Source organism: Lathyrus oleraceus, chromosome 7 (assembly GCF_024323335.1).
Source record: "Lathyrus oleraceus cultivar Zhongwan6 chromosome 7, CAAS_Psat_ZW6_1.0, whole genome shotgun sequence".
In the NCBI taxonomy this organism is placed as follows: domain Eukaryota; kingdom Viridiplantae; phylum Streptophyta; class Magnoliopsida; order Fabales; family Fabaceae; genus Lathyrus; species Lathyrus oleraceus.
Genome location: NC_066585.1, coordinates 305,699,965 through 305,725,962, shown reverse-complemented (window position 1 = coordinate 305,725,962; position 25,998 = coordinate 305,699,965). Strand labels below are relative to the sequence as shown.

The 25,998-nt window shown below is 33.5% G+C and overlaps 1 protein-coding gene across 1 annotated transcript in view; it reads left to right on the top strand.

The window, feature by feature from the left end:
* Positions 1-3,930: 3,930 nt before the first annotated feature.
* Positions 3,931-25,998, top strand: part of LOC127107789 (DNA polymerase epsilon catalytic subunit A) — a 32,373-nt gene continuing 10,305 nt past the window's right edge. Inside the window, exons 1-38 of the mRNA XM_051045106.1 lie at positions 3,931-4,265; positions 4,980-5,045; positions 5,139-5,198; positions 5,367-5,462; positions 5,680-5,840; positions 5,990-6,078; positions 6,196-6,413; positions 6,923-7,009; positions 7,160-7,294; positions 7,658-7,780; positions 9,454-9,537; positions 10,500-10,664; positions 10,773-10,949; positions 11,219-11,332; positions 11,404-11,508; positions 13,310-13,428; positions 13,545-13,686; positions 13,757-13,851; positions 14,080-14,185; positions 14,297-14,376; positions 14,488-14,664; positions 15,820-15,907; positions 16,050-16,130; positions 16,216-16,359; positions 16,785-16,880; positions 17,070-17,270; positions 17,383-17,437; positions 17,524-17,666; positions 17,750-18,210; positions 19,046-19,181; positions 19,266-19,460; positions 19,571-19,645; positions 22,157-22,347; positions 22,519-22,699; positions 22,852-22,916; positions 24,250-24,382; positions 24,473-24,574; positions 25,727-25,810. Of these exons, the coding sequence (XP_050901063.1) occupies positions 4,113-4,265; positions 4,980-5,045; positions 5,139-5,198; positions 5,367-5,462; positions 5,680-5,840; positions 5,990-6,078; positions 6,196-6,413; positions 6,923-7,009; positions 7,160-7,294; positions 7,658-7,780; positions 9,454-9,537; positions 10,500-10,664; positions 10,773-10,949; positions 11,219-11,332; positions 11,404-11,508; positions 13,310-13,428; positions 13,545-13,686; positions 13,757-13,851; positions 14,080-14,185; positions 14,297-14,376; positions 14,488-14,664; positions 15,820-15,907; positions 16,050-16,130; positions 16,216-16,359; positions 16,785-16,880; positions 17,070-17,270; positions 17,383-17,437; positions 17,524-17,666; positions 17,750-18,210; positions 19,046-19,181; positions 19,266-19,460; positions 19,571-19,645; positions 22,157-22,347; positions 22,519-22,699; positions 22,852-22,916; positions 24,250-24,382; positions 24,473-24,574; positions 25,727-25,810 (4,983 nt within the window). The 5' untranslated portion in view covers positions 3,931-4,112. The remainder of the gene's footprint in view (positions 4,266-4,979; positions 5,046-5,138; positions 5,199-5,366; positions 5,463-5,679; positions 5,841-5,989; positions 6,079-6,195; positions 6,414-6,922; positions 7,010-7,159; positions 7,295-7,657; positions 7,781-9,453; positions 9,538-10,499; positions 10,665-10,772; positions 10,950-11,218; positions 11,333-11,403; positions 11,509-13,309; positions 13,429-13,544; positions 13,687-13,756; positions 13,852-14,079; positions 14,186-14,296; positions 14,377-14,487; positions 14,665-15,819; positions 15,908-16,049; positions 16,131-16,215; positions 16,360-16,784; positions 16,881-17,069; positions 17,271-17,382; positions 17,438-17,523; positions 17,667-17,749; positions 18,211-19,045; positions 19,182-19,265; positions 19,461-19,570; positions 19,646-22,156; positions 22,348-22,518; positions 22,700-22,851; positions 22,917-24,249; positions 24,383-24,472; positions 24,575-25,726; positions 25,811-25,998) is intronic.

Here is a 25,998-nt window from a genome sequence, read left to right as displayed (position 1 = left end):
GACCTTGTCTAAATATAATGAAGTAAGAATCAATAGACAAAAGGTGAAGGACAAGAAATAATAGAAGAAGAATCTTTCCAAAAGAAAAAGGACAAGAGAATCTTATCTTGTCTTTAATAATTTCTAAGCATAATTGCATGCATTTTCTATCTTTTGTAAAAGACAAGGGAAAAAGAATCTTATCTTGTCTTTAATAATTTCTAGGCATGCATTAGTTTTGTAGTTTCTTGTTAATTGTTGTGACGATGGGGCCCCAAGTGTACCCGACAATAATTATACAAGTTACCGGCTATTGTAAGTTTTAGTTACCGGCTTAAATAGTAAGCCTTTTCTTCCCTATATAAAGGGATTTAAGTTTCATTTGTAAAGACACCTTCGAAGAAAAAATATAAAGTTTCTCAAAATACCTTTTTCTATACTCCTTGCTTACACTAAAAACATTCCGATCCTGCTTCCGCTTTTTAAAACTTTGGATATATATATATATATATATATATATATATATATATATATATATATATATATATATATATATATATATATATATATATATATATATATATATATATATATATATATATATATATATATATATATATATATATATATATATATATGTGAGAGAGAGAGAGAGAGAGAGAGAGAGAGAGAGAGAGAGAGAGAGGAGAGAGAGAGAGAGAGAGAGAGAGAGAGAGAGAGAGAGAGAGAGAGAGAGAGAGAGAGAGAGAGAGAGAGAGAGAGAGAGAGAGAGTTTAATTGAAATACACTGACAGTGTAAAAGGATTTTACACCATCAATTAATCATAGACGTCGGTTATTAAAAGAAGTTTGACTTTTATTTTAAAAATCTATAAAGTAATACAAACGGATGATGGTGATGAATCGACGGTGTAAAACTTTTTACACTGACAGTGTATAGTAATTAATCTTTTATATATATATATATATATATATATATATATATATATATATATATATATATATATATATATATATATATATATATATATATATATATATATATATATATATATATATATATATATATATATATCATACGATACTTTAAGTTGAATCCCTCCGACAATAATTTAAGTTGAGCCCCTCAAGGAAGACTTTAGGTTGAGTTTCTTAGACGAGACTTTTAATTGAGTCACTTAGGAGAGACTTTTAGATTAATCCCTCGAGTCATACTTTAAGTTGAGTCCTTCAGGAGAGACTTTATGTTCAGTCCCTCAGATGAGACTTTAAGTTGAGTGAGTTAAATTTTATCATTGAATTCTTATAGTTATTTATATTATCGCTCTTTGTGGGTTACTTTGTAACCACGACCTTAGTAACTTTCTATGTTCAAGCCTTTTGGTGACTTGTTTATTAAATTATTGACATTGTAACCGCCTCATAGGGACACAAAGATCATTTGATGAAGGTCTAACACGTAATTGCCTCATGAGAGGCAAATATCCTTCAATGAAGGTTAAATAGATAATTGTCTCATAGGGCGACAATAATCCTTCAGTGAAGCTCCATTAGATAATTGTCTCGTAGAGCGGTAAGGATCCTTCAGGGAAGGTCCAACATCTTCAATAACATAAAGATTCCTGATAACAAATTAACAAGTGTAGTAATTGTGTCGAAGTAATCAAATATACATTATTACAAATAAGACTTTTTATTATAAAATTTTCACCTCAAACATTCAAAAAACGAGGGAATATGTCTTAAGAGCGCTATGTTTTATTTTACTAAAAACATTTTCTCTCACACCGAGTAATATATATATATATATATATATATATATATATATATATATATATATATATATATATATATATATATATATATATATATATATATATATATATATATATATATATATATATATAAACATCGCTTCGAATCCCAGTTATTAAATTTTGTGTTATTTTTATTTTTTATAGTTTATTAAGTATTTCTCATTTGGTGTCTTTTCAACTACTTTTTTTTATTGTTAATCTTTTATTGTTTTATTATTTTTTATTTCTATTAATCTCGGTTACATATATCAACTAAGAGGTAATATATTGCGTAAATATTTATTAATTATTTTTTTCAAAAGTTTTTTTGTTTTTTCATTTTATGAACTCATATACCTCGGTTTTCCATGAAAATCAACGTGAAAAACCTTTTAATTGATTTTCCAAAATATGACGCTATAGCGCTTTTGCTTTTTATTTTATTTTTAATTAATTAATACACGTCAGGTTTCTCTAAAAAAACGACATGAGATTGTTTTGCATGAAATGCTTCAAAGAATTAGTCTCTAACTTTTCATTTACCTATCAATGCTCTAACTTCATCGTCATTCTCAGTGCAAAAATCTTATGTGATTTTCATCATCACTCTCTCGTAAAAACTCGTCTAAATTATTGACGATTTTCATCGTCACTCTCATCAAAACACGAACAACATCTCTATTTTCAACCTTAACTGAATCATCGTCATCACGTTTGGGTACTTCTTTATCACGTTTTTGTTTATATTCTGTAGTAAGAGGTGAGACTAACTCAGTAGCATCTACAATAGAAGGTGAGATTGGATCAACAACATCAGTGGTAAGAGGTGGGATTGAATCAACAACATCTATAGTATGAGGTGACATTTGTGACACTTGACGCCTGCGGGGGGATGAAGGGAATGATGTGTCAGATGGTGAATCTCGTCTCCTACGGGAAGAAGATGATGAAGTGGCATGAGGAGAAGCAAGATCCCTAAAAATAGACGACTTTGTCTAACCAGAGGGACCATGAGCCTCAAGAACCTGCCGAGTCATCTCCCGTCGAACGAATGCATGCTAAGCAATCCTCTTGTGCGTAAGTCTATCATGTCTATCAACCATTATGCCTATAAGTTAAAGTAAGACAAACCATAAGTGTAGGTAAACAACTCACAAGAAAGAAAAAAAATACTGGAGAAAATTAAACGCTGAAAAATTTCAGAGATGCATCTCCGGAATTTCCTACAACTAAGAAGTTCCGTCAATGGCGTAATATACCCCATGCAATCTCAACTTTTTTATCATCATTTTCAACCAACAAACAATTCATACAGTATGTCTAAACTATCTTAAATGTTATTTCTACTTATTTATAACTCTAATAATTGATGTCTACTCATTCACACAAAAACTCAAATTGATGTTTTTGATGTTGTTTCTGATGTTATAAATGAAGATTGATGTTCCCTTGAGCCTTGATAATAAAATTTGACTTGGTGTAAAGAAGAAATTTGAGAAAGTTTGAAATTGATTTTGAGTTAAAATGTGAAATATGGAAGATGAAGAGTCTGACGCGATTTAACCTAAAAAATGTTTCGGAAATCATCTTCAAAATATTTTAACTTTAACTAACCTTTTGGTGCGTTAAAAAATGCATCTTCAAAAACTAAAAATATTTTTAGAATTTCGCGTGGTGTATATGAAACATATGAGATGCATTAAGAAATTCTCATTTTATTTTGTTAAAAAAAATCAAAATCCATTTTACATATTAAAACCTAAAATTTATTTATGTTATTAATATTAAATAAAATAAAATAAAATAGTGAAAATATCATAAAAATAAATTTTAATATAAAATAATTTTACAGAGGTTAAAATAAAAAAAATTTAAAGCATAAAAACCAAAATATTTTTAAGAAATTAAAATTTTAAACAAATACGCTCTTGTATTACTAAATACATTAAATTACCGAATTGACCATGTAAAAAAGGATCACTTGTATACTATACTCAATTTTAAAATATAAAAGGAAATAAAAAAAAAGAAATATGAAATTTCGCAAGACTTTTTAGAAATAAAAAGGACTTGAAATTTGGAGGGCAATATATTTTTTAAATAGAAAATAGAACCTGATTTTCGTGAAATTTCGCAGGGTAATATAGGAACCGGCAAGACTCTATTACACTACTAGTCAAAAAGAATAAAATAAAAAGCAAGGGAAAAAGCGCGGGAAAATACACCGGCCTTACTCACAGAAGAGGGTTGGGGTTTCTATTCGAGATTTTAGCAGTAGCAGGAGTCATCAGCTTCCAATCGGAACTGTAATCTGAGATCTCAATTCCCTCGCCAACAATGAGCGGCCGGAAATGGGACCGGAGAGACAACAGAACTTCAAAGAAGCAGAAATTGGTCAACAACGCCGAGGAAGAACTTGAAGCAAAGCTAGGGTTCGACCTTTTCTCAGAAGGGGAAAAACGACTTGGATGGTTACTCACCTTTTCAACAGTAAGTCAAATTAGTGTGTGAATCAGTTTCCTCTAGTTATACTATTGAATTCATGAAATACTTAATTCTAGACTTGTTTAAGTATGAGTGAAATTGTTTCTCATAGAAGCTTTTAATTTATGGTGTCAATTAATCATAACTTGTTTAAAAGCATTCTATGAATCATTGACACACCACTCACACCTGACACGTTGACACCAGTAATAATTTGAAAAAATGAATAAATTGAATGTAATTACAAGTGTCAGTGTAGTGTCGGTGTGGGTCTTCAACACTGACACATACACATAGACATATTTTTTCAGAGTGTCGGTGCTACATAGAAAACTTTTGATTTTAATTGCATCTACATCCTCTTTACTTAAATGTGCTGTGTAGAATACAGACCCCTTGCATTTTCCAGTTTAGATGATGTTGGTGTATCCTAGGATTATCTAGTAAAGTCGGAAAAGACTTATTAGTGAAACTCTACTTATCATTATTCACCCTCTGATTGGTTGATTGGTTGACATTGTAATTATTTTTACACCGACATTGCCTCAAAATTAATCTAATATTGAAATATAACATTATATGCTAATTCATTTTCTGTGATATGTCTCTTGGATAGACGTTATGTTTTTTTTTCAGTTCTTAATTTTGAAGTCACAACAATTTTATTTGATGTAATACTTTTGTGGAAGGGACTTATACACACTTTACCATGCTTTGCAGTCATCTTATGAAGATGAGGATACCCGCAAAGCCTACAGTTGCGTTGATCTTTACTTTGTCACACAGGTATTGTTTGGCTGAAACACTTTGTTACTAGTTTTTCCACCAAAAGAGAGACCTGGTTTGGTAAATAGGTTACTGATTGGAGTGTGTTTGCAGGATGGGTCTTCATTCAAGACAAAATACAGATTTCGTCCTTATTTCTATGTAGCTACAAAGGTGAGTGTGCACATTCGTATGCATGCATGTAGAGGTTGTTTATGTGTGATTATCCAAACATCAATGTTCATTGCCTTTACAAATTTATTCTGAATTGATGTTTATTTTGTGGCGACAACCGTCACTCTCACAATGTTAATGGTAACTGTGATTATGTAAATTTAATAGAATAAAATGGAGATGGATGTTGACGCATACCTGAGACGACGTTATGAAGGCCAGATTGCAGATATCAAAATTGTAGAAAAGGAAGATCTGGATCTTGTAAGAATTTTATTCGCCTCTTATACAACTTTAGCATTGATAATCTGTTTTCTTGTATTTTATAGTGTAATTCCTTCTGGAGTTTAAGAAGTTTAAGTCAAAATGGTTAACTACACAATCTGCATTGGAGTTTTCATTTTACTTCAATCAATTAGTCCATGCATACTCTGTATCTCCACATAAATGGACCCTGAATTATTTTCATTTTTCTGAACAGAAAAACCATTTGTCTGGATTAAGAAAATCTTATTTAAAGATTTCATTTGATACCGTACAACAACTGATGAATGTGAAGAGTGACCTGATGCATGTTGTTGAAAGAAATAAAGCAAAGTCTGATGCTGCAGAAGCCTACGAGTCCATATTATCAGGGAGAAGGTAAATTAAGTTTCACGGGACAGTTAATTTTTAGATTGAAGTTTACTTCATTTAACAATAGAATTTCATTTTTTAGTGCATATATTCTTAGTAGATTATAACTTTACTCTGTAACCTGATCTGACCCTAGAATGCATGTTGCTTAGCAGAGAACAAAAACTTCAAGATTTTCTAGATTGCATAATTGATCTTCGTGAATATGATGTTCCTTACCATGTTCGCTTTGCTATTGACAACGGTAAGTTTTTATATTTATTTTTATCTTCTTGTTTAAAGCACCTATTCAAATATCCCATTTTCTATTGTCACGTTATATTCATCTTTATCATCTCACTCTTAAATACACGTGACCCAGATATACGGTGTGGCCTGTGGTATGATGTTGGTGTGTCCACTGATGGGGTTACACTTGAGAGAAGGACAGATCTTCTGCAGCGTGCTGAAGTTCGTGTTTGTGCATTTGATATCGAGACTACAAAACTTCCATTGAAGTTTCCTGATGCTGACTATGATTCAGTTATGATGATTTCATATATGGTAGACAGGCAAGGGTATTTAATCATAAATAGAGAGGTAAGTACTAATGGAAGTTGTTAATGTTTGAGTAATCTCTCTCTTGCTGTTACTATTCTATTATTACAAATGAAACTGAAAAATACACATTTCATCAAAAGTCTCTTATCTTCAGTTTTATTATGGTCAATATCTTTTGATTGCTCTTTCTTTTCATAAGAATTTAATGTTATTCAGGCCATCAACCTTCTAGAGGTTTTATGATTCCCAATCACACCTACTTTGGGTGCACAGAAGTTGATCTCAGTACAATGTTTTGATTTTCTGTAAAGTTTGAGATGTACAAGTAGAGATTGGTAATCCTCATCCATTTAACCTCCAAATTATGCATAAAGTGTAGCCAGAGAATCAGTGGAACAATAATAAATTATATAATTCTATTTCATCAAAAGTAGTTGTTAATTGATCCTGTAGTTGTATGTTGAGCACCTGTATTTTAAAAACATTAGTCATTATCATAGGCTGATGACAACCTTAAGTAATGGTGTTGTTTTCCACTTTTTTTCCAGTGTGTTGGGGATGATATAGAGGATTTAGAGTTCACTCCAAAACCAGAGTTTGAAGGGTGTTTTAAGGTGACAAATGTTCAAAATGAGGTAATGGTATATGTGAATCCACAGACGATGGTTATATCATATTCTGTTTATCTGCTGAAAATCTGTTCGCCCAGTTGTTTTATAACAATGGTATTTATTTTGTTCAGGTTTATTAATTTTTTTGGGTTTGTGGCTGATATTATTTGGCAGATTGAGCTTCTTAGAACATGGTTTTCTCATATGCAAGAAGTGAAACCTGGTATCTATGTGACATATAACGGTGATTTCTTTGACTGGCCATTCCTGGAACGACGGGCAGCCCATCACGGGTTCAAAATGAGTGATGTATGTTGCTAACCTTGTGTTTTCTTGTGCAGTACTGGCTTCATTTATGTGGGTAAATAAGTATAGTGCATGTGCATACATAATTCTTTCTTTCTTCACATTTTCATTAGCATATCAACTTAAAGGAAGACATCGATTCCCATTGTATTTGTGCTTGAAGTGGGCTTTGTTGTACAATAGTTGTTTATGTGTCGTAACTTTCTTTGCATATACATTTTGGGACGAGGCATGTATGTTTGAAATTTCATTTTTATATTCGCTCCTTATTCTGAACCATATCAGTTCAACTATTACCCTTTTAGTTTATTAATAATTAATTCACTATTTTTTCTTTCATTTTTCTGGTATTATTCGATCTTGCAGGAACTGGGGTTTCAATGTGACATGAATCAAGGGGAATGTCGTGCTAAATTTGCTCCCCATTTAGATTGCTTTGCATGGGTTAAACGTGACAGTTATCTTCCTCAGGGGAGCCAAGGCCTCAAGGTACCAAATTCATACTCTCAAGCTGTTGTAATTTATTTTATTAATTATTAGGTTCATTTTATTAATTGTATTTAACTATGTTTCTCTGTGACACTAATTTTTGAGATGTCATGATAGCACGTGACTCCACAGAATTATTTTCTTGAACCTTAAATGAAAGCTAAAGGCCAAAAATAGTGATTTGAAGTTTTAGAGGGATGAAAACAAAATATCCTTTTACAGGGATCAAAATCAAAATTCTTTCATTTTATTTTGAGTATCCAAGCACTTGAAAGCCTTCTCTTAAAAGTTAGATAACTAGGGAGAAGAACCAAGCTACTTGAAATCTCCATTTAAGCATCCCATACTACTTAAGGCGGGACTTGAACACCCCATAATATAATATCCCATTCCCTATCATAGCGTCATTGATTTGAAGTTTTAGAGGGATGGAAACAAAATATCTTTTTACAGGGATCAAAATCAAAATTCTTTCATTTTATTTTGAGTATCCAAGCACTTGAAAGCCTTCTCTTAAAAGTTAGATAACTAGGGAGAAGAACCAAGCTACTTGAAATCTCCATTTAAGCATCCCATACTACTTAAGGTGGGACTTGAACACCCCATAATATAATATCCCATTCCCTATCATAGCGTCGCCCCTGAGAGCTGTTGTCTTGATGGCTGCACTTTACGATGCTTTCGTCAATCTTTCCAGTCAGCACTTTCATAGGTAGAATTTTCCGAGCCGTTGACAGCTTGCCCTAATACCAACTAATAAGAATCCAAGCACTTGGGCAACCATCCCTTGAAAGCTAGCTATCAAGGTAGATGAATTTGACCACTTCAATACTCCACCAATCACTCCATACTATTTGATGTTGGAACTTGAGCACCCTATACTACCCAGTCCCTATCAATTATAGGGATTACAAATAATACTTGCAAATTTTGGAGGGGGATTAATGTTAAAAGACGGAGTTTTTTTCAGATGCCAAAACCAAGATTTACTGATTTTACAAGGACTACTAACATATTTAACTCTATAATTAACAAGTTGAAACATTGATAAGAATCATTAGGAAGATTTTATTTAATATGTCAAATTTGATAATTTTAATTCCACTCCTCATGCTTATCATGCATAATGCTTACGCTAGCAGTAACCTTATTGTAATACCGCTGATGTATGAGATAGAATAACTTTATGGCCCCCTTTGTTTCTCTACCCATGACTTATTAAAAGGAAGCACAGTGTCTGATATTCAGAGTATTGGAGAGCTTGCCTGCATTTATGATTTATTGAGCACACATCTCTTTCCCTTTCATTGTTTTTGATTTTGCTGAAGACTTTATCCTCCATCTTTTGATACACTTTACTTGGCTCAAGTCTGTTTGTCTTTCTTTCTATTCTCTACCTTAATAAGGTTATGCATACTACTCTCCCAATATGCACAATGACATAATCATATCTGGTTAACTAGTTACCTACTTAGCTACATATTCGTTTATTTGCTAAACTTTTGAAGTTATTTACAAAATTTATATTTACTGTGTTTGAGATAACTTGTTGTAAGTTAAATTGAATGGTCTCCTTGCATGTTATATGAAATAAAGTTTAAGTCACGTGCTCATTAATTTCTGTTTAAGCAATTTTGCCCTTCTCCATATGATATTTTCTTTGTTTTATTTAGGCTGTAACAAAAGCCAAGTTGGGGTATGATCCAGAGGAGGTGAACCCAGAGGACATGGTACGCTTTGCAAAGGAAAAGCCTCAGGTAGGAGTGATCTAAGTGATGTCTCTTTTACCATTTATTTTAAACTATTTTACTTTCAAAAGTTCCCTTTTATTACCTAATCAAAGAGAAAAAAGAGGGAATGGAAAATGAAAGACTGAGAAAAGCAAATAGAAAGACACCAAAGTGCCTGTCTGAATGCTAGTAGTGTATAATAAAGCCACTCAATAACAGAATCTAATTTTGTCATAATGTTGATGGTACAATGTAACTAACTTAGTTCAAATTAGTTAGGATGCATTCTCCCTAACAATACTCATTCTTTTGTAATCATTAATCAAGTTTTTCTCTAGAGAATCATTGTATAAAATCTCTCCTCTTCCTTTGTTTCTCTATCTTTGTAGTTCCTAAATGGTATTAGAGCCTATCCATTAGGACACCCACCATACATTCCATGTACCAAGCCCTTTAGTGCTGCCTGCGAAGAATGGACGGTGACATAGTTGTCTTATTTTCCTAAAGGATCTGATGGAATTGGTTTTGATTGAGCTTGTTGTGTTGGATTCAAAGAGGGCCTTTTACTTAATGACATGTGTTTGGGTAAAATTGTCGTCTGCTAATCTCTGAGGTCTGTGGGTTTTGACATATTTGGTACTGAACTTTGAGGTTATGTTTTGTATCCTCATACCTAATTAATGGAGGTGCTGTAGTTTAATGATTATTATTTTTTTTAAATTTTAAAATGACAAGATCCACTTTAATGCCAAAAAAGAAAAGTAAAACAAGAATACCATTTGTATTTATCTGTCTACCAAGAGTTAAGGAACTGTTTAGACCTTAAGTTTTTTTATTGTTGGTATTGAGCATTGTTTTTTCCCAAGGGTATGCCATACTATTGTTAGAGTTTTCAATCTATAAAGTTGTGCATTTGGTTGGTTACGACTCTCATGAGGTATCTTGTTCATTTTGCTTATTCTTTTCTTTTCTTTGAATTGTTATTGCAGATGATGGCCTCCTATTCTGTTTCTGATGCAGTGTCAACATATTACCTATATACAACTTATGTTCATCCCTTTATTTTCTCTCTTGCCACTATCATTCCCATGTCACCAGATGAGGTTTTGCGCAAAGGCAGCGGGACCCTATGTGAAATGTTGCTTATGGTCCAGGTCTGCTCTTATTCATGCTTTTATTGAAGTTGAATCTCTGTGTGTGTTTTACTTTTCCCATTTCAAGGCCTCTAGTCTCTCTTTTATTTATTTCCACTTCTGTTACAGTCATACGAGGCTAATGTTATCTGCCCTAACAAGCACCAATCTGATCCGGAGAAGTTTTACAAGAATCATCTTCTTGAGAGTGAGACGTATATAGGTGGCCATGTTGAATGCCTAGAAAGTGGTGTATTTAGATCTGATATTCCATGTAATTTTACACTCGAGCCATCTGCCTTTGAGGTTTGTTGTTTCCGTCTTTAATTACTTTACTAGTGACTGTGTACTCCTTCAACTATAGAACATACTGTTCATTTTTCATATATTTAGCTGTTACTTCTTCCAATTCTAGTAATTTTCTTGGCACAATAGGGAAAAACCCTGTTTGTGCCACAAGGGTGGAGTAGACACCAATTTCCACCCCACCCACACCCCAATAAATAAAACTCTAAATTCATGCTTCTTTATTATATTTTCTGTAAGTATGCCTAACTAAATGTATGTTGTTCCAGCAATTGATCAACAACCTTGATCGAGATCTACAATATGCTATAAGAGTAGAGGGTAAGATGGATTTAGAATCTGTCTCAAATTATGATGAAGTGAAGGATGCTATCCTGGAAAAGGTACTTATTATGAATTTTGGCTGGTTAATTTTTCATGTATGGTTACTTCACCTATTTTTCTATACGCGCAGCTTGTAAAATTACGAGATGCACCAATACGTGATGAATGCCCCCTCATTTATCATTTGGATGTAGCTGCAATGTATCCAAACATAATTTTAACAAACCGACTTCAGGTATTATGATATTTTTATTTAGAATATTGGTCTTCAGCAGAATATTCATGCTTAGTATGTTTTTCCAATGGAAATTTGTTAAGAGTATATGTATTAGGGGTCCCACTTTGTTGGGAGCTTCAAGATCTGAAACTTCTCACTTGGTTGTGATTCTTTTGATCTTCTTCAGTTTCGCTTTGTTTTATTCTGCATCATTATTGGTTGCTCGCATGCATATCCCAGCTGCTTTGGTCATGAATCCATGATGCCTCAGTATGTTATAACTACTTTAACGTTGAAGTTGGTAGTTGTGAATGTTGGAGTTTGTTTGAAGTCCCACATTGCTTAGGTTTTCAGGCTGTTAGGTGTATAAATATATGAGGGCAACCTCACCTTTAGAGCTAGCTTTTGGAGATGAGATCCAAGTATATTTAACATGGTATCAGAGCTGCTTAGGTACCTGGGCTGTTGAATGTATAAATATGGGAGAGCAACCTCACTCTTTGAGCCAACTTTTAGGTTCTCGTAGGAAATAGTCAAGGTTTGCATATGAAATCTATTATTTGGCCTCTTTCTATCTCGATCACATTTGATTGGAAAAACAAAGTCCCACATAGATTAAAGATAGAGCCTGAATGAGATTTATAGAGTGACACTCTTCACCTTACAAATCTGTTTTGTAAGGTTAAGTTAGGTCCATCTCTAATTCTAATATATATCAATGCCAAGTTATTTCCAATAACTTGATATTGTTTCCTTCAATCACAAAATCTTGTGAGTGTGAGTCTGTTTGCTAAGAATAGTTGTGTACTTTGAATTTCATTCCATTTCCCGACCTCCTTATAAATAATGTGTTTTATTCATTTCCTCTGTCACCCTTAAATTATGTATATAGTGTCTTTCTCTTGATTATGAGAACACAAGCTTATGACCAACCTCAACCCCACAAAAAGGCTTATCAAATGAGGACTGTCAAAACCTTATAAGCACTACCTAGGACATATCTCTAGTCGATGGGGGACTCACAACACCTTCACATTCTGGCTTTGTTTTAAAAACCAGACCGGACTGATTGGTCAAACCAATTCAATATGGAACCAGTCCGGATTGATCGGTCAAACCAGTTCAACCTGGAACCAGACCGAACTGATTGCTCAAATCGTTTCAATCTGGAACCAGACCATTGACCGGTTCATTCAATGTTTCAGATCGGATGTGCATGTAACCGGTGATGATGTCATTAAACCGGTCACAAACCATATTGAATAGGAAGAACTCATCTAACTGACTTGAAAAAAACTCAGTAGGCTTGTCCACTGTCAGAAAAATCCAAACAAAGCTGCAAAAGATGCTCACCTACTGAAAGAAGACAGGGAAGATGAAGAAGTAAAGAAGAAAATTAAAGAAGCATACCTTTTTATATACCTTTCACTCCCACAATTAACCAACTTCAGTTGGTTAATTGCTATAGAATACCAGCCTAATAGAGAAGCACATCTCAGAAAGTTAATTCTCTTTTATCTTTCTATTCTTCCTAGCATATACCTCCACTATAGGGTGTTTCCTATCAGAATACTAAAATATATAAGATATCTTTCAACAGTTTTCATCAAGTACAAGGGTGTCATAAGCATTTCAAGTAAAATGTTAGTGATTATCATCTTACCATTTCATAGCCAAAAGTTTAATGTGGATAAGAATTTGATTTGAAATGTAAGGGGATAATTGAAAGATATGTATGTTTTCTGCCTGTTTCGTTTCACTATCACTATGAGTTTTGATCCCATAACCTAAGGCCTAAGGGATTTTTTCATGATTGCAGCCTCCATCAATTGTTACGGACGAGATTTGCACTGCATGTGACTTTAACCGTCCCGGAAAGACTTGTCTACGCAAGCTTGAATGGGTTTGGCGTGGAGAAACATTCACGGCAAAGAAAAGGTGTAATTTCCTTTTTATGTTAATGTTAATGTCTTGCTGCACTGCAGATTGTTTTGCTGAAATTTGTAAAAAGTTAAATAAATGACTGACAAGGGTATTTTTTAAAATCCTTTTAGTGACTATTATCATCTAAAGAAGCAAATTGAGTCAGAGTTTGTAGATGGAGTAAATGAAAGGTCAACAAAATCGTTTCTTGACCTGCCCAAAGCTGAGCAACAACTAAGACTAAAAGAGCGTTTAAAGAAATACTGCCAAAAGGTTATGGTTGATTTATTGAACATTCTCTTTAAATAAAGTATGGCATACTAAATCATAATGGCTTCCTCAGGCATATAAACGAGTACTTGACAAACCAGTTACTGAACTCCGTGAAGCTGGAATCTGCATGCGTGAAAATCCATTTTATGTTGACACTGTTCGCAGGTGAGCTGAGATCATTGAAGAGTAACTTTGAATAAAAACTTACCATTGGAATATCTAGTTTGAAGCAGATGTCCATGGATGTTTATAATCCGCAAGGCATATTTAATATACAACTCATAGTTTTAATTTGGATTGATGAACCCTTTTAAGAATCCCTTAAGTTTGTCTTGCACTTTTTTTTTGGTTGGTTGTAGTACTAAGGCCATGTTTTGTGCTATCTGGTTCAAGTTTCCGGGATAGGAGATATGAATATAAAGGCCTTAACAAGGTTTGGAAAGGAAAACTATCAGACGCCAAGGCCAGTGGAAATTCTATGAAGATCCAGGAAGCACAAGTATGAATTATTATATTAACAGGCTTGTTGGTTCTTTCACAATGTACTCAATTTGCTGTTGGCTATATGTTACAGTGTTGGGATTTCATATTTGTTTGTTTTATGCATCAGGACATGGTAGTGCTTTATGATTCATTGCAACTTGCTCACAAGTGTATTCTTAATTCCTTTTATGGATATGTAATGCGAAAGTGAGTACATTGACCTCCATATGTTTTTGAAGTTTCATCATTGGGATTCATTCAATAACATTTGCTATTTTTTCTTCTTAATCTTCTTGTGCATCAATGTTTTTGTTCCAGGGGTGCAAGATGGTACTCCATGGAAATGGCCGGTGTTGTCACATATACTGGTGCTAAAATAATTCAGAATGCCCGCTTACTGGTAGAGAAAATAGGGAAACCACTTGAACTAGACACTGATGGTATCTGGTGTGCACTTCCTGGGTCGTTTCCAGAAAATTTCACTTTCAAAACAATGTATGCAAAGTTATTAATTTATGTGTCTGTTTATGCATACCTATATTCAAAGTTGTTAATATCAGGTGTTAACTTTATATGCTTAATGCAAATTTAATCAATCCAATTACTAAATTGAAAGTTATCATTAAGCAGATCAGGTTCACAAAGTTTCATACATTTTGTTGAATTTCTGAGTTTTTGATAAAATAAGGAAAAAAAATATGATTCTGGTGTAATATGGTACACTAAACTTGATACAAAAGACTCAACACTAGCACCTATTTATAGGGATACACGACTTCTAATTCTAAGTAAATAGGGAAGTCAAGAAACAAATCATGATAATAACTAAGTAATTAAAATTAATCTTATGAGATAAGCTAAGATACTCTAAGATTACAAACTGATTGTATGAGATAAACTAAGATACTTCCAACATATAATATCTAGATACTATAAGATATTTTTGTATAGTCTAAGACGGTTGAAAAATTATTTGGTACTTCATCACTTTATTTTTACATATAACAAGTAAATACGTGCTACTAAGTTATTTTTGTTGACAAAATTTGCTATTCAGTTATATATCTATTAACTTCTAAATTATTTGTTTTCTCCATACATGATGATCAAGATAATATTATGATTGGAAACTTGTGCTCTACAAAAAAGTAATTAAAGGCGTTAAAGTGATATGCTGTTTTTAATGATGATGGAACCCTTGCAAAAAAGTAATGAACCTTGACTTATATACATAGCTTTTGTAGAAATTAAATTTATCAATTCAATTATTACCTTGTGATATGAAATTTCAATGTGCCAAATCTTACAAACAAAAGAAGGACTTGTCATTGGTTAATAAACCAGGGGGCTGTCTATTATATGATAAAGTTTGCTGAATTTTATAATATTAAAAGAGTATTTAGGAATTTGTTGACTGCAAAACTTAAGATCAATGATTTTGGTGGCTATTTGCTAAGTTGTATAATTGGATATTCTAATTAATTTCTCCAACATTACTTAATTAAAGGCGTAGGCTGTAGGCAATTGTGCTTTATCTTGCATTTCACTCTGCCTATCTTCCACAATGTTTTTTCTCTTTCTAGTTTTCAACAATTTCAAATGCTATTGTTTGAAATCATTAGACGCCAACTCATTTTTGATGCATTTCAGAGACTCAAAAAGGAAGCTGACAATCTCATACCCTTGTGTTATGCTTAATGTTGATGTGGCAATAAATAATACAAACGATCAGTACCAGGTGAGCTTGTAATTTTATTTGTAGATAGTTCGATTCACAATATGACTCAAGTGCTTCCGCTTTGTTTTACCCTCAGTAGTCTTCAGTTACCTTGCTTTAACAAGTGATTACGTCATTCTTTGTCTTTCCAATTTCCTGACAGACGCTCACAGATCCAAATAGGAAAACTTATACAACTCATAGTGAATGCTCTATTGAATTTGAGGTGGATGGACCATATAAGGTAAAATGGAGCGGCAAATTGATATTAAAATTTTGTCCCGTGTTTCACTATATTTAAATGACTTGTATGATTTGCTTTGGTGCAGGCAATGATCATACCTGCTTCCAAGGAGGAAGGAATTTTAATTAAGAAGCGATATGCTGTTTTTAATGATGATGGAACCCTTGCAGAGCTGAAAGGTTTTGAGATCAAGCGCAGAGGTGAACTGAAGCTAATCAAGGTTTTCCAGGTATTTTAATAAAGATAACTTCAAGTGTGACCCATACAATAAGATTTGGTAATGACAAGGATGTGTATTCTTACTTGCTTCCTGATGCATCTGATTTGTTGGAATGATTATTGCCCTTTCACTACAAGGGTGATGGTAACTAGTTAAAGCAGAAGCATTCATATTTACTAACTACTTGGAGTATTTCTTTTCCAGTGTGGATAGGTATCGGTAGTTAGAAATTATACTAATTAACATTTTTAGAATTAACAGTTCCAAACTCGTTGCATAAACTAGTCCTTTTCTTTTCATAGATTGCATAATTTTTTATTTCTTTCTAAAATGTAGCATCAAAGTTGTAGTTCAATGTTCAGGGCCTTTTTAATGGTTGCTATGTTCTTAATGCAAAGTTAGATTGATCAGTTAAAATTCTTGTTTTTCAACAGGCCGAGCTTTTTGACAATTTTCTGCACGGCTCAACCTTAAAGGAATGCTATTCAGAAGTTGCTATAGTGGCAAATCGCTGGCTTGATCTTCTTGATGTATGATAAAGTCTATTGTAATTGTAGTATTAGGCGCTTTATATATATATATATATATATATATATATATATATATATATATATATATATATATATATATTCCACATTAATTAGTTAAAAATACCTATATGGTCTCTGCCAGATGCATTTTTCTGTGTCCTTATCACTTAAATTCTTCCTGTCACACAGACCCAAGGAAAAGATATTGCAGATAGCGAGTTGCTTGATTATATATCAGAATCAAGTACCATGAGCAAGTCTTTAGCTGAATATGGTCAGCAGAAGTCTTGTGCTGTTACCACTGCTAAACGTCTTGCTGATTTTCTTGGTGATGCAATGGTCAAAGATAAAGGTCTTCGATGTCAATACATAGTAGCAAGTGAACCTAAGGTGTGATCTATGAATATTTGAAAATTTCATGAATCACATTTGTTCCATTCATCCAAATAATCTGCTTGTTTGTTGCTTAGTGACTATCATCTGAAGACCATTCTCTTTGCAGGGAACACCTGTAAGTGAACGTGCTCTTCCTGTGGCAATATTTCAAACTGATGCTGGTAACTTGCTTGTTTTTTAAGGAACAAATATCAATTTTTTTATTGTTTACATTTTAAATAAGAAAATGCATGCAAACTTTTTGCAGAAGTAATGAAGTTCTATGTCCGAAAATGGTGCAAGGTCTCATCAGATGTTGGCATTCGCTCTATAATTGACTGGTCCTATTACAAGCAGCGGCTTAGTTCTGCAATTCAAAAAATTATCACTATTCCTGCTGCAATGCAAAAGGTTTGTTAATTTTTTCTCTCTGAATTTCAAAATATGTTCTTGTCTGTTCTAATGTTTTACAGACAAGAGTTTAATGCTTGCAGGTTGCAAATCCTGTCCCTAGGGTTGTTCATCCTGATTGGTTGCATAAGAAGGTCCGTGAGAAGGAGGACAAGTTTCGCCAAAGAAAAATAGACGATACCTTTAAGTCAATGATAAAAAACGAGAGCTCAAAAAAACATAATGATTCTAAAGGTGTCCACGACATTATGATTGATGAGAGTGTTGATGACTTGGAGGACTTCGGAAACAAGGGCAGGAGTTCTACAGGACCTAGACCAATTATACGGCATTATGAAGCTAACAATGAACAGCATTCAGATAAGTTCAATGGTCAAGAAGATTCAGAGCAACAACCTATTGACAGGAGTAACATAGTTCACCCACTTTCACAACAAAATGAAATATTATGTGAAGATATCGACAGAACTGTAGATTATCAAGGATGGCTTCAAATGAAAAAGAGAAAGTGGAAAAATATGTTGGGAATGAGAAAAAAGCAAAGGTAATGTTCTTTTTGCTGCATAAATTTTAAAGTTTATGGATCAATATTTAGGAAGTTCTTTGGAATGACTCATTCAATGGGCAAGTCCCAAAAGATAATAATCACAGTTGTTTGTAGGAAAGAGATAAAATGTTATTTTATTTTAACGTCTTCTGGATGCTTTAACTTCTCGATAAATAAAAAATAGATAAACAATAAGGGCAACAAAGACAATAGCTCAAAGATGGCTTTTGGCCAAGTTAATAAGTTTGTGTTATCATATACTCCCTCCGTTTCAAAATGACTGTCGTTTTAGCAAATAAAACTTGTTTCAAAATGAATGTCATTCTCACTTTTCAAGGTAGAAATGATTGCTATTTTTTCAGTTGTGTCAATTAATTATTATCCTAAACACTAATTCCAAAACATTTATAAGGTTAATTTATAAAAGTGCAATATCTTATGACAATATTATTACATTTCTTAATCCGTGTGTGAAAATCTTAAATGACATTCATTTTGAAACGGTGGGAGTATTGGCCATTTACTTTGTTTCAGAGTATGTATGATCAAAGTCTCCTGTGTGCATCTTAAGAATTGAGTACTTCTTATTCCCTATTTTGGCTACACAATTTTCTTTCAAGGTGGCACAAGCAAAATTACAGAACTTTTTTGTGTTACTGACTTTACAAGTGATCTGCCTGCCATTCTTTGCCATATTCATTGAACATTTTTTACTGGGTGACAATCATAATGTCATGATAGATATCTCGGCGTTCATCAATGTGATTTACATATACACATGATATTTGATATATTATTGATTCGTATTAAAGATGATCTTTGATTTTCTCAGATTGGAGATTTCAAAGAGATCTGACAATTTAAATGGCAGTATTGAACAAACCAGCGGTAAGTTGAATCACGGCAAAAGTAATGTCAGTTCATATTTTAGAAGGCACGAGGAAGCCTTAACACGGTGCCACTGGCAGGTAGTTATTAGTTTTGCAATAGTCATTTTTACACCGATACTTATGATTTTAAAATTTCCTTATTCTAATATTCGTGTGATTCAGATAATACAGCTGGTCTACAGTACACAAGCTGGCCAGTTTTTTGCTTGGGTTGTTGTTGACGGGATTATGCTCAAGATTCCTATTTTTGTTCCTAGAGTCTTTTACCTTAACTCTAGATTACCAACTGAAGAATTTTCTGGCAAACGTGTCAACAAGACTCTTCCTCATGGAAGACATAGCTATAACCTGTATGAGGTACTGGTAGTATTATTACTCCCTCGCCTACCCTTTTAAAAGATTTTATGATGATTCATTTATTATTTTCTCTCAACTGAAGTATTAATATTGATTATAAAATTTTGCAGGTCACAATTAATGAAGTACAATATAAAGAAGAAAGCAAAAAACTTTCCGCTCTTCTAGCAGATCCTGATGTTGAGGTCCGTACACTTACTGATCATCAATATATATGTGTGCGCGCGTCTATACTTCTTTTCTATGTGGACAATTTGTTGCATCTCTTATAATTTTGTGATATCATATGCCAGCATTCTCACTCTAACTAATAGTTAGAGATCATAACATAATAGGGAAGTCTTAATTATTTGTTGTTTTTGAGGGGTAAGGGTTACAAGTAGTCTCATCTAGAGGCCACTATTTTGACATCAGATAAATGATTCTGTTGAATGAGAGAAAAATAGAAAGGAATACGGTGAAACTGTGTTTGAACTTCAAAGCAGAGTCAATTTTATAAATGCTCAAAGCAATACTTACAAAAAAATAAATATAGGAGATTCTATCCCTATTTACATGATATGATATACCTGTATAATAAATACATATTTCGTGTTACATGTTTATTGTTACAATTTCTTGTTTGTATAAGCAAAAAATATCAATAAATTGGTATGGAGTTTGTATACATGCAAAGGAATCGATATGTGGTTAGAAAGAGAATAAGAGAATCCACGTACACACTAGATCTATCTTACACACATAGAATAGTAAAATACAAATAAACCATAATTATTTACATAATCTAACATTCCCCTTCAAGCTTGGGTATAAAAATCATATGGATCACGTTTTGGTACGTATGTGGACTCCAGACATTTGTCAGTTATCATTTGAACTAACAAAGCTAGTATGATGTCTCTAAGTAAAATATTCTCTATAAAAAATGAAAATGTGTCTCAATATGCTTATTCTTCTCATGAAATACTCAATTTGAGGCAATATGTTATTTAATGATTGTTGCCAATGCCATCAGTGCGAAAACTCCAAATCCATGCTCCTAAAGTAACTATTTAAGCCATATGAACTCACAATCAGCCAATACCATGACTCAATATTTTGCATTTGCACTTGACCTTGCGAACGAGTTTATGCTTCTTACTTTTCTAGGATATAAGATTGCCCCAATGAATATCTATCACTTCAAGTAAGATTACTTTGTTGAACAACATGTCTAAATCTGCTGAACCAAGCTCGAAGAGATTACCATATCCAGAGCCATGAAGACCCCCGGTGAGTAACAAATTCAAGAAGCTTTGCTCCATATTAACTTCTTCATTGAGATTAGTAGATTACCATGGAGGAAAGCATTCTAAATATCAAATTTGTGAAGAGGCTACCAACAAATAGAAGCCATGGACATAGCAAATGAACAGATTCATTTTCACAATTGGGGCAAGTGTCCCAAATCCAAGATAACAACCACCTTTCTTGGTGGAAGAGGAACAACCCACTGCTCCGAAATGTATGCATTTTTTAACCGATAGCTTGTTGTCACCCAGGATTAGAAAGAGCTTCACAATCACCTAAGCCTTTGGAATTTATACAAAAGACAAGGAAGAGACATGTAAAATTAGGTGATACCCAAGTTTGCTATTTCGTTTTCTTCTATTTTATGGGCACTGGGCAATTATGCATGTTTGATGTTTTTGCATTGTGAGGCCAGCTTCAACGGTGTTTGTCATGCAATTATTTTCTCACTATTGTTGGATCATATAAAAGCTTTTTTTTTTCCATCGGTGATCATTTTACTGGTGACTACTTTTCCTATCTATTGTCATTCAGATGGTGACTTATGTTGTTTATGACTCACTATCCTAGAATTTTGTCCCAGATGCTCTAGCTTCCGCCTCTTTCCAGGTGCAGAAGCCCGTCTTCGGCCTAGATGCACATGCTTGACCTCATCTTTGGACCAAATGCACAAGCCACAACCTTCACCCCAAAGACACTAGCGTTGTCTTCATCCCAAATCAGTGGTCTTATCTTTGTTTGATTGCTCGACACAATTGCTATCAGGATGATAGTCATTACAACTATCTAGCAGAACTAACTTTCTAACAATTCTAGTCAACTTAACAAGCATTCCTGAGTTGTCTTCCCAACCTTTATTTTTTATCTGTGCAGAGATATATTATTTTCTTGTTACAAGCTAAAGCTTTATAAGCTTTAGCTTGAGGGGAAGAGTTAGAATATAAGATAGTATATCCTAATATCTAAGAATATTTTAGTTTATTTCCGAGGATCAGTTTCTAATCTTACGTATCTTATATTATCTCCTAGGATTAGTATTAGTTATTATCATGATTTGTTTCCTTATTTTGCTAATTATAGGGGTTGGTGTTTAGTTTTTTATATCAAGTTTGTATCAAATCTTTATCAATCACAATATTCCACAATCACGTTTCTTATTTTTCTCCTTATTTTATCTAAAACTTATGACAATTTTTTTGAAACTTAACAATTTACAAGATACTATTAAACACAGCTACTTATTTACATCAGTTGTAACAAAATGCATGCTTCACATATTATTATTTTTATGTCTACTCTCATTTAGATTACTTTGGTACATCAAAGTATATGAAACCAGTTTTACTTCCATTTTGTCAAATATATATGTTGGTGATTTAAATTGGAGGATGCAATTTTTATGCCAGGGAATATATGAAACCAAGGTGCCGCTAGAGTTCAACGCAATAGTCCAACTTGGTTGTGTTTGTAAGGTAGATAAAACTGCTAAAAAACGTAGCCTACAGGAGCCATGGAATTTAAGTGAATTGCACATGAAGACCACAACAGAATGTGCTTATCTTGAACAATCAATACCTTTTTTTTACTTATACCACAGGTAAGTGAGCCCTAATGTCTACAGTGTTATTCTCAATTATTTGTCACTACTTTTTTGGGTTAAAATTAGAGCCTCATTTGCTTTTTAAGGTAGATTTCATGTCTTCTTGTGCTTTGCATAATATCTTTAAAGGCAATTGTTTGATATTCACCATTCTTTTATTAATTTCAGCATCTCAGAGGGACGTGCTATATATGTTGGATATTTTCCTGGGTCACATGCAATAACTTTTGTGGTAGTTAATCCCTACCAAAACAAGGACTTATCACCAATTTTTCTCGAAAGACAATTTCGCGATGCTTGCAGAGCTTTGTCTATTGAGCCAGTTCTGAGGAATGGCATTAATTTTAATGTAACTGCCACATTTCTCTTATCATAATTTTGTTTCATTGGGTCTTAGTATCTAGTCTTTAGATATTATTTTTTTAAAAATATTTATTCACTTATGTGTCTATTTATTTACCTATTTTCACGTTCATGTGTATAATTAAATCCTACATTCAGGTGGAATATGTTGCACTTGTCAAGGATGCTGAAGCAGTAGTGCAAAGCGCAATAAATGATCACAGGTTTTATTTTTATTTTTTATGTTACTTTGCTATAATTCTGTTTTTATTTTTATATCTTAGTTTGCTATAATTCCATGTGAAGCACGGAATGTTTTTGATCCTGACATTCAAGAAAGTAGCACAACTTAGGTTTTCTCACACATATGCGATCAGACCATTCCGTTTTGTGTAGATGCTTTTAGCTGCTTAGTGCAAATAAGGTTAACTGTATGCACTCTAATTATTATTTTTTGGAGTTTATAATAATCTTTACATGAGTAGGAAAGTTTATTGCCACACAAAGGTAGCATTGATGCACAAAGTTTAGGTCTCAACCATTCTCCATTTATCTGAGGTTGTTGATGTTTGATAAATCTTTTTCCATGCCTTACTACAAGTCAAATATATCATTACAATATACCAAATTTATTACCAGCTTTCCCTTGTCTGTTTGGTTTTTAGGAATCTTGTCACTTTAGTATCATATAAGTAGCAGCTGAATTCCTCACCGGAGGTTCTTACCCCCACTTAGTGGGATAAGACTTTGTTGTTGTTGTTGTAGGTCCTTAATATACTGTAGTATTTTTCTAATTCTAATGGGAAAATTGCATTCGCTTCTTCTATTTTATGCTTAATGACACTCATCTCGTGTTTTTAAATGAACACTTACCACCCTTATGTTGGAGATATTACACTCCCCTCTTCTCTTGAAAGGGGAGGTGAGTGTACTTGACAGGGGAACTAATGTCTTAAATAAAATAAAAGGCATGCACTTGTCATCTAGACTGTCTCAGGATTGGTAAGGTGTAATTTCCTCAATTCTAATAGATGTATTCAGTTAGATGGTAAAAAATACTGCAAGCTGATTACTAAGTAGAGGTAATTCCTCATTATAGCATCTGTTTATTGGTTGTTCAAGACAGCCTATGTATACTTTACAAATGAAGTCTTGCCGCAAGAACATGAATTCAAAGTCTAAAAATACTTTAATTAAAAGTCAAACCTTTAATGTTGTTTGTGAATTTAAATGAAATAGTGATTCTGAACTTATTTAGATAACCTAATAGTATTTCTGTTTTGAACATGACTTTGACCATTAAAAATACTTTAATTAAAAGTCAAATCCTTAATGTTTGTGAATTTAAATGAAAGAGCAATTCTGAACTTATTTAGATAACCTAGTACTATTTCTGTTTTGAACTTGAATTTGACCATTAAATTCCATACTTGGTACCTTCTAGTACCGACGAAGTTCATCATATCTACATATTATGTTATAAATATAAAAATCAAATTTCTATTTTCATCCTTTGCACTGAATTATTTTGTCCATCTCTGTTTATCATGGTCATAGGCGTGAGCATCATGGGCCTATGGTTGCTGTCATTGAATGCCCTGATGTTCAACTATTAAAACAGGGCATTCGAGCTCTAGATGATTTTCCATGCCTGAGTATTCCTTCTAATGCACGTGATAGTCAGTATCAGGTAAACTGTTATGAAACTGCTGGTCCATATCAAGCTTGTTTGTATGTCAATATCTTTTGATGCTTTATTAATACAAATTTTTCTTTTTAGATTCTTGGATGGCAACAAGTTGCTGCGAAACTTGGAATGCAACGATGTGCAGCATCAGTCCAGTGGCTCAATGAGAGAATTGCTTTATCAAGATACGCCCATGTAAGCACTCCAAATCGATAGCAGCATATATTTGAGAGAACTACAAAAATAAGGATTAATTATTAAAAGATTTAAATTTATGAGCACTTCACGTGGTTATTTTAATGGCAAGATTTCAGTTTGTTTGCATATAACATGTATGCCCTAGTTTGATATATGCTCTAGTTTGAAAGGATTGTTAGGTTGTATTTTAGTCTGTGTGATACGATTTAGTTTCCTTAGATAAACCAAGTTTTAGCTGTAGTCTTTCTAACTCTTAGAATGTGTGGTTATACCTAACTCAACCTTAAAAAACCGGCTTGTAAGGCGAGGATTGCCCCCACTTATTAACACAACACATGCCATATCTCTAAGTAGTATGAGACTAAATTCATCCCTTAAAACACAACACAATGAAGGTGTTGGAGATTGCAATAAAGGCAAGCCAAATGCCGCAATTTAGGCGACTAGGTGCAGACCGTAATGAAGGCGGAAATTCCAACACCCCCCCTCACGCTCGGGCTCAATGAGGCCGAAACATGGACGACTCGGGAAGCCCAACGGATCTTGGATAGACTCTGGTAGCATCTTGGAATATATGGGTTGTGCCTGACTCATACCTTCAAAACCGGCTTGAAAGGGGAGGATTATCACTTTATATAAACCCTTTTCAAGTTCTATGTCTAACCAATGTGGGACTTGAGATCTTCCCAATACACCTCCTTACGCCCAACACTCTTTTTGGGTTTGGTGCGTGGATATTAACGGTGGATGGCCCATGGTCCGATCGACAGGCTCTGATACCATCTTAAAATGTGTGGATAAACCTAACTCAACTTTACAAAACTGACTTGTAAGGTGAGAATTGCCTCCAATTATAAACACAACTAAAAGCCATATCTCTAGGCAGTATTAAGCAGTATGAGACTAAATTCACCCCTTCAAACCCAACACAATGAAGGTGTTGGAGACTACAATGAAGGCAAACCAAATGCCGCAATTTAGGCGACTAGGGGCGGGATGCAATGGAGGTGAAAATTCCAACACTAACTTCTGAATTTTGGATTCCATTTCATGTTCAGCTTATGTATATATGTTTGTATACAATCATCAAATAATCACGTATATGATTTTCATCAGCTTCAGCTATATGCATTTGAATTTCTTTTGCAGGTACCTCTGGGGAATTTTGCATTTGACTGGCTTATGTTTACAGTGGATGCCTTCTTTTCTAGAGCACTGCGTGATAATCAACAGGTTCTTGTTTTGATGTGATTTTGTGATCTTGAATCTGAATAATATCAGCAACTGAAACTTACTGCCCTCTCTTTGTTTTTAATGTTTTACATCCTTACTCGAACCATATGATTTGTCTTACGCCAGTATGGGTGTATTTTTTTTACTATAGTATAGCATCAAACTGAAACATAAAAAAATTTCATTGC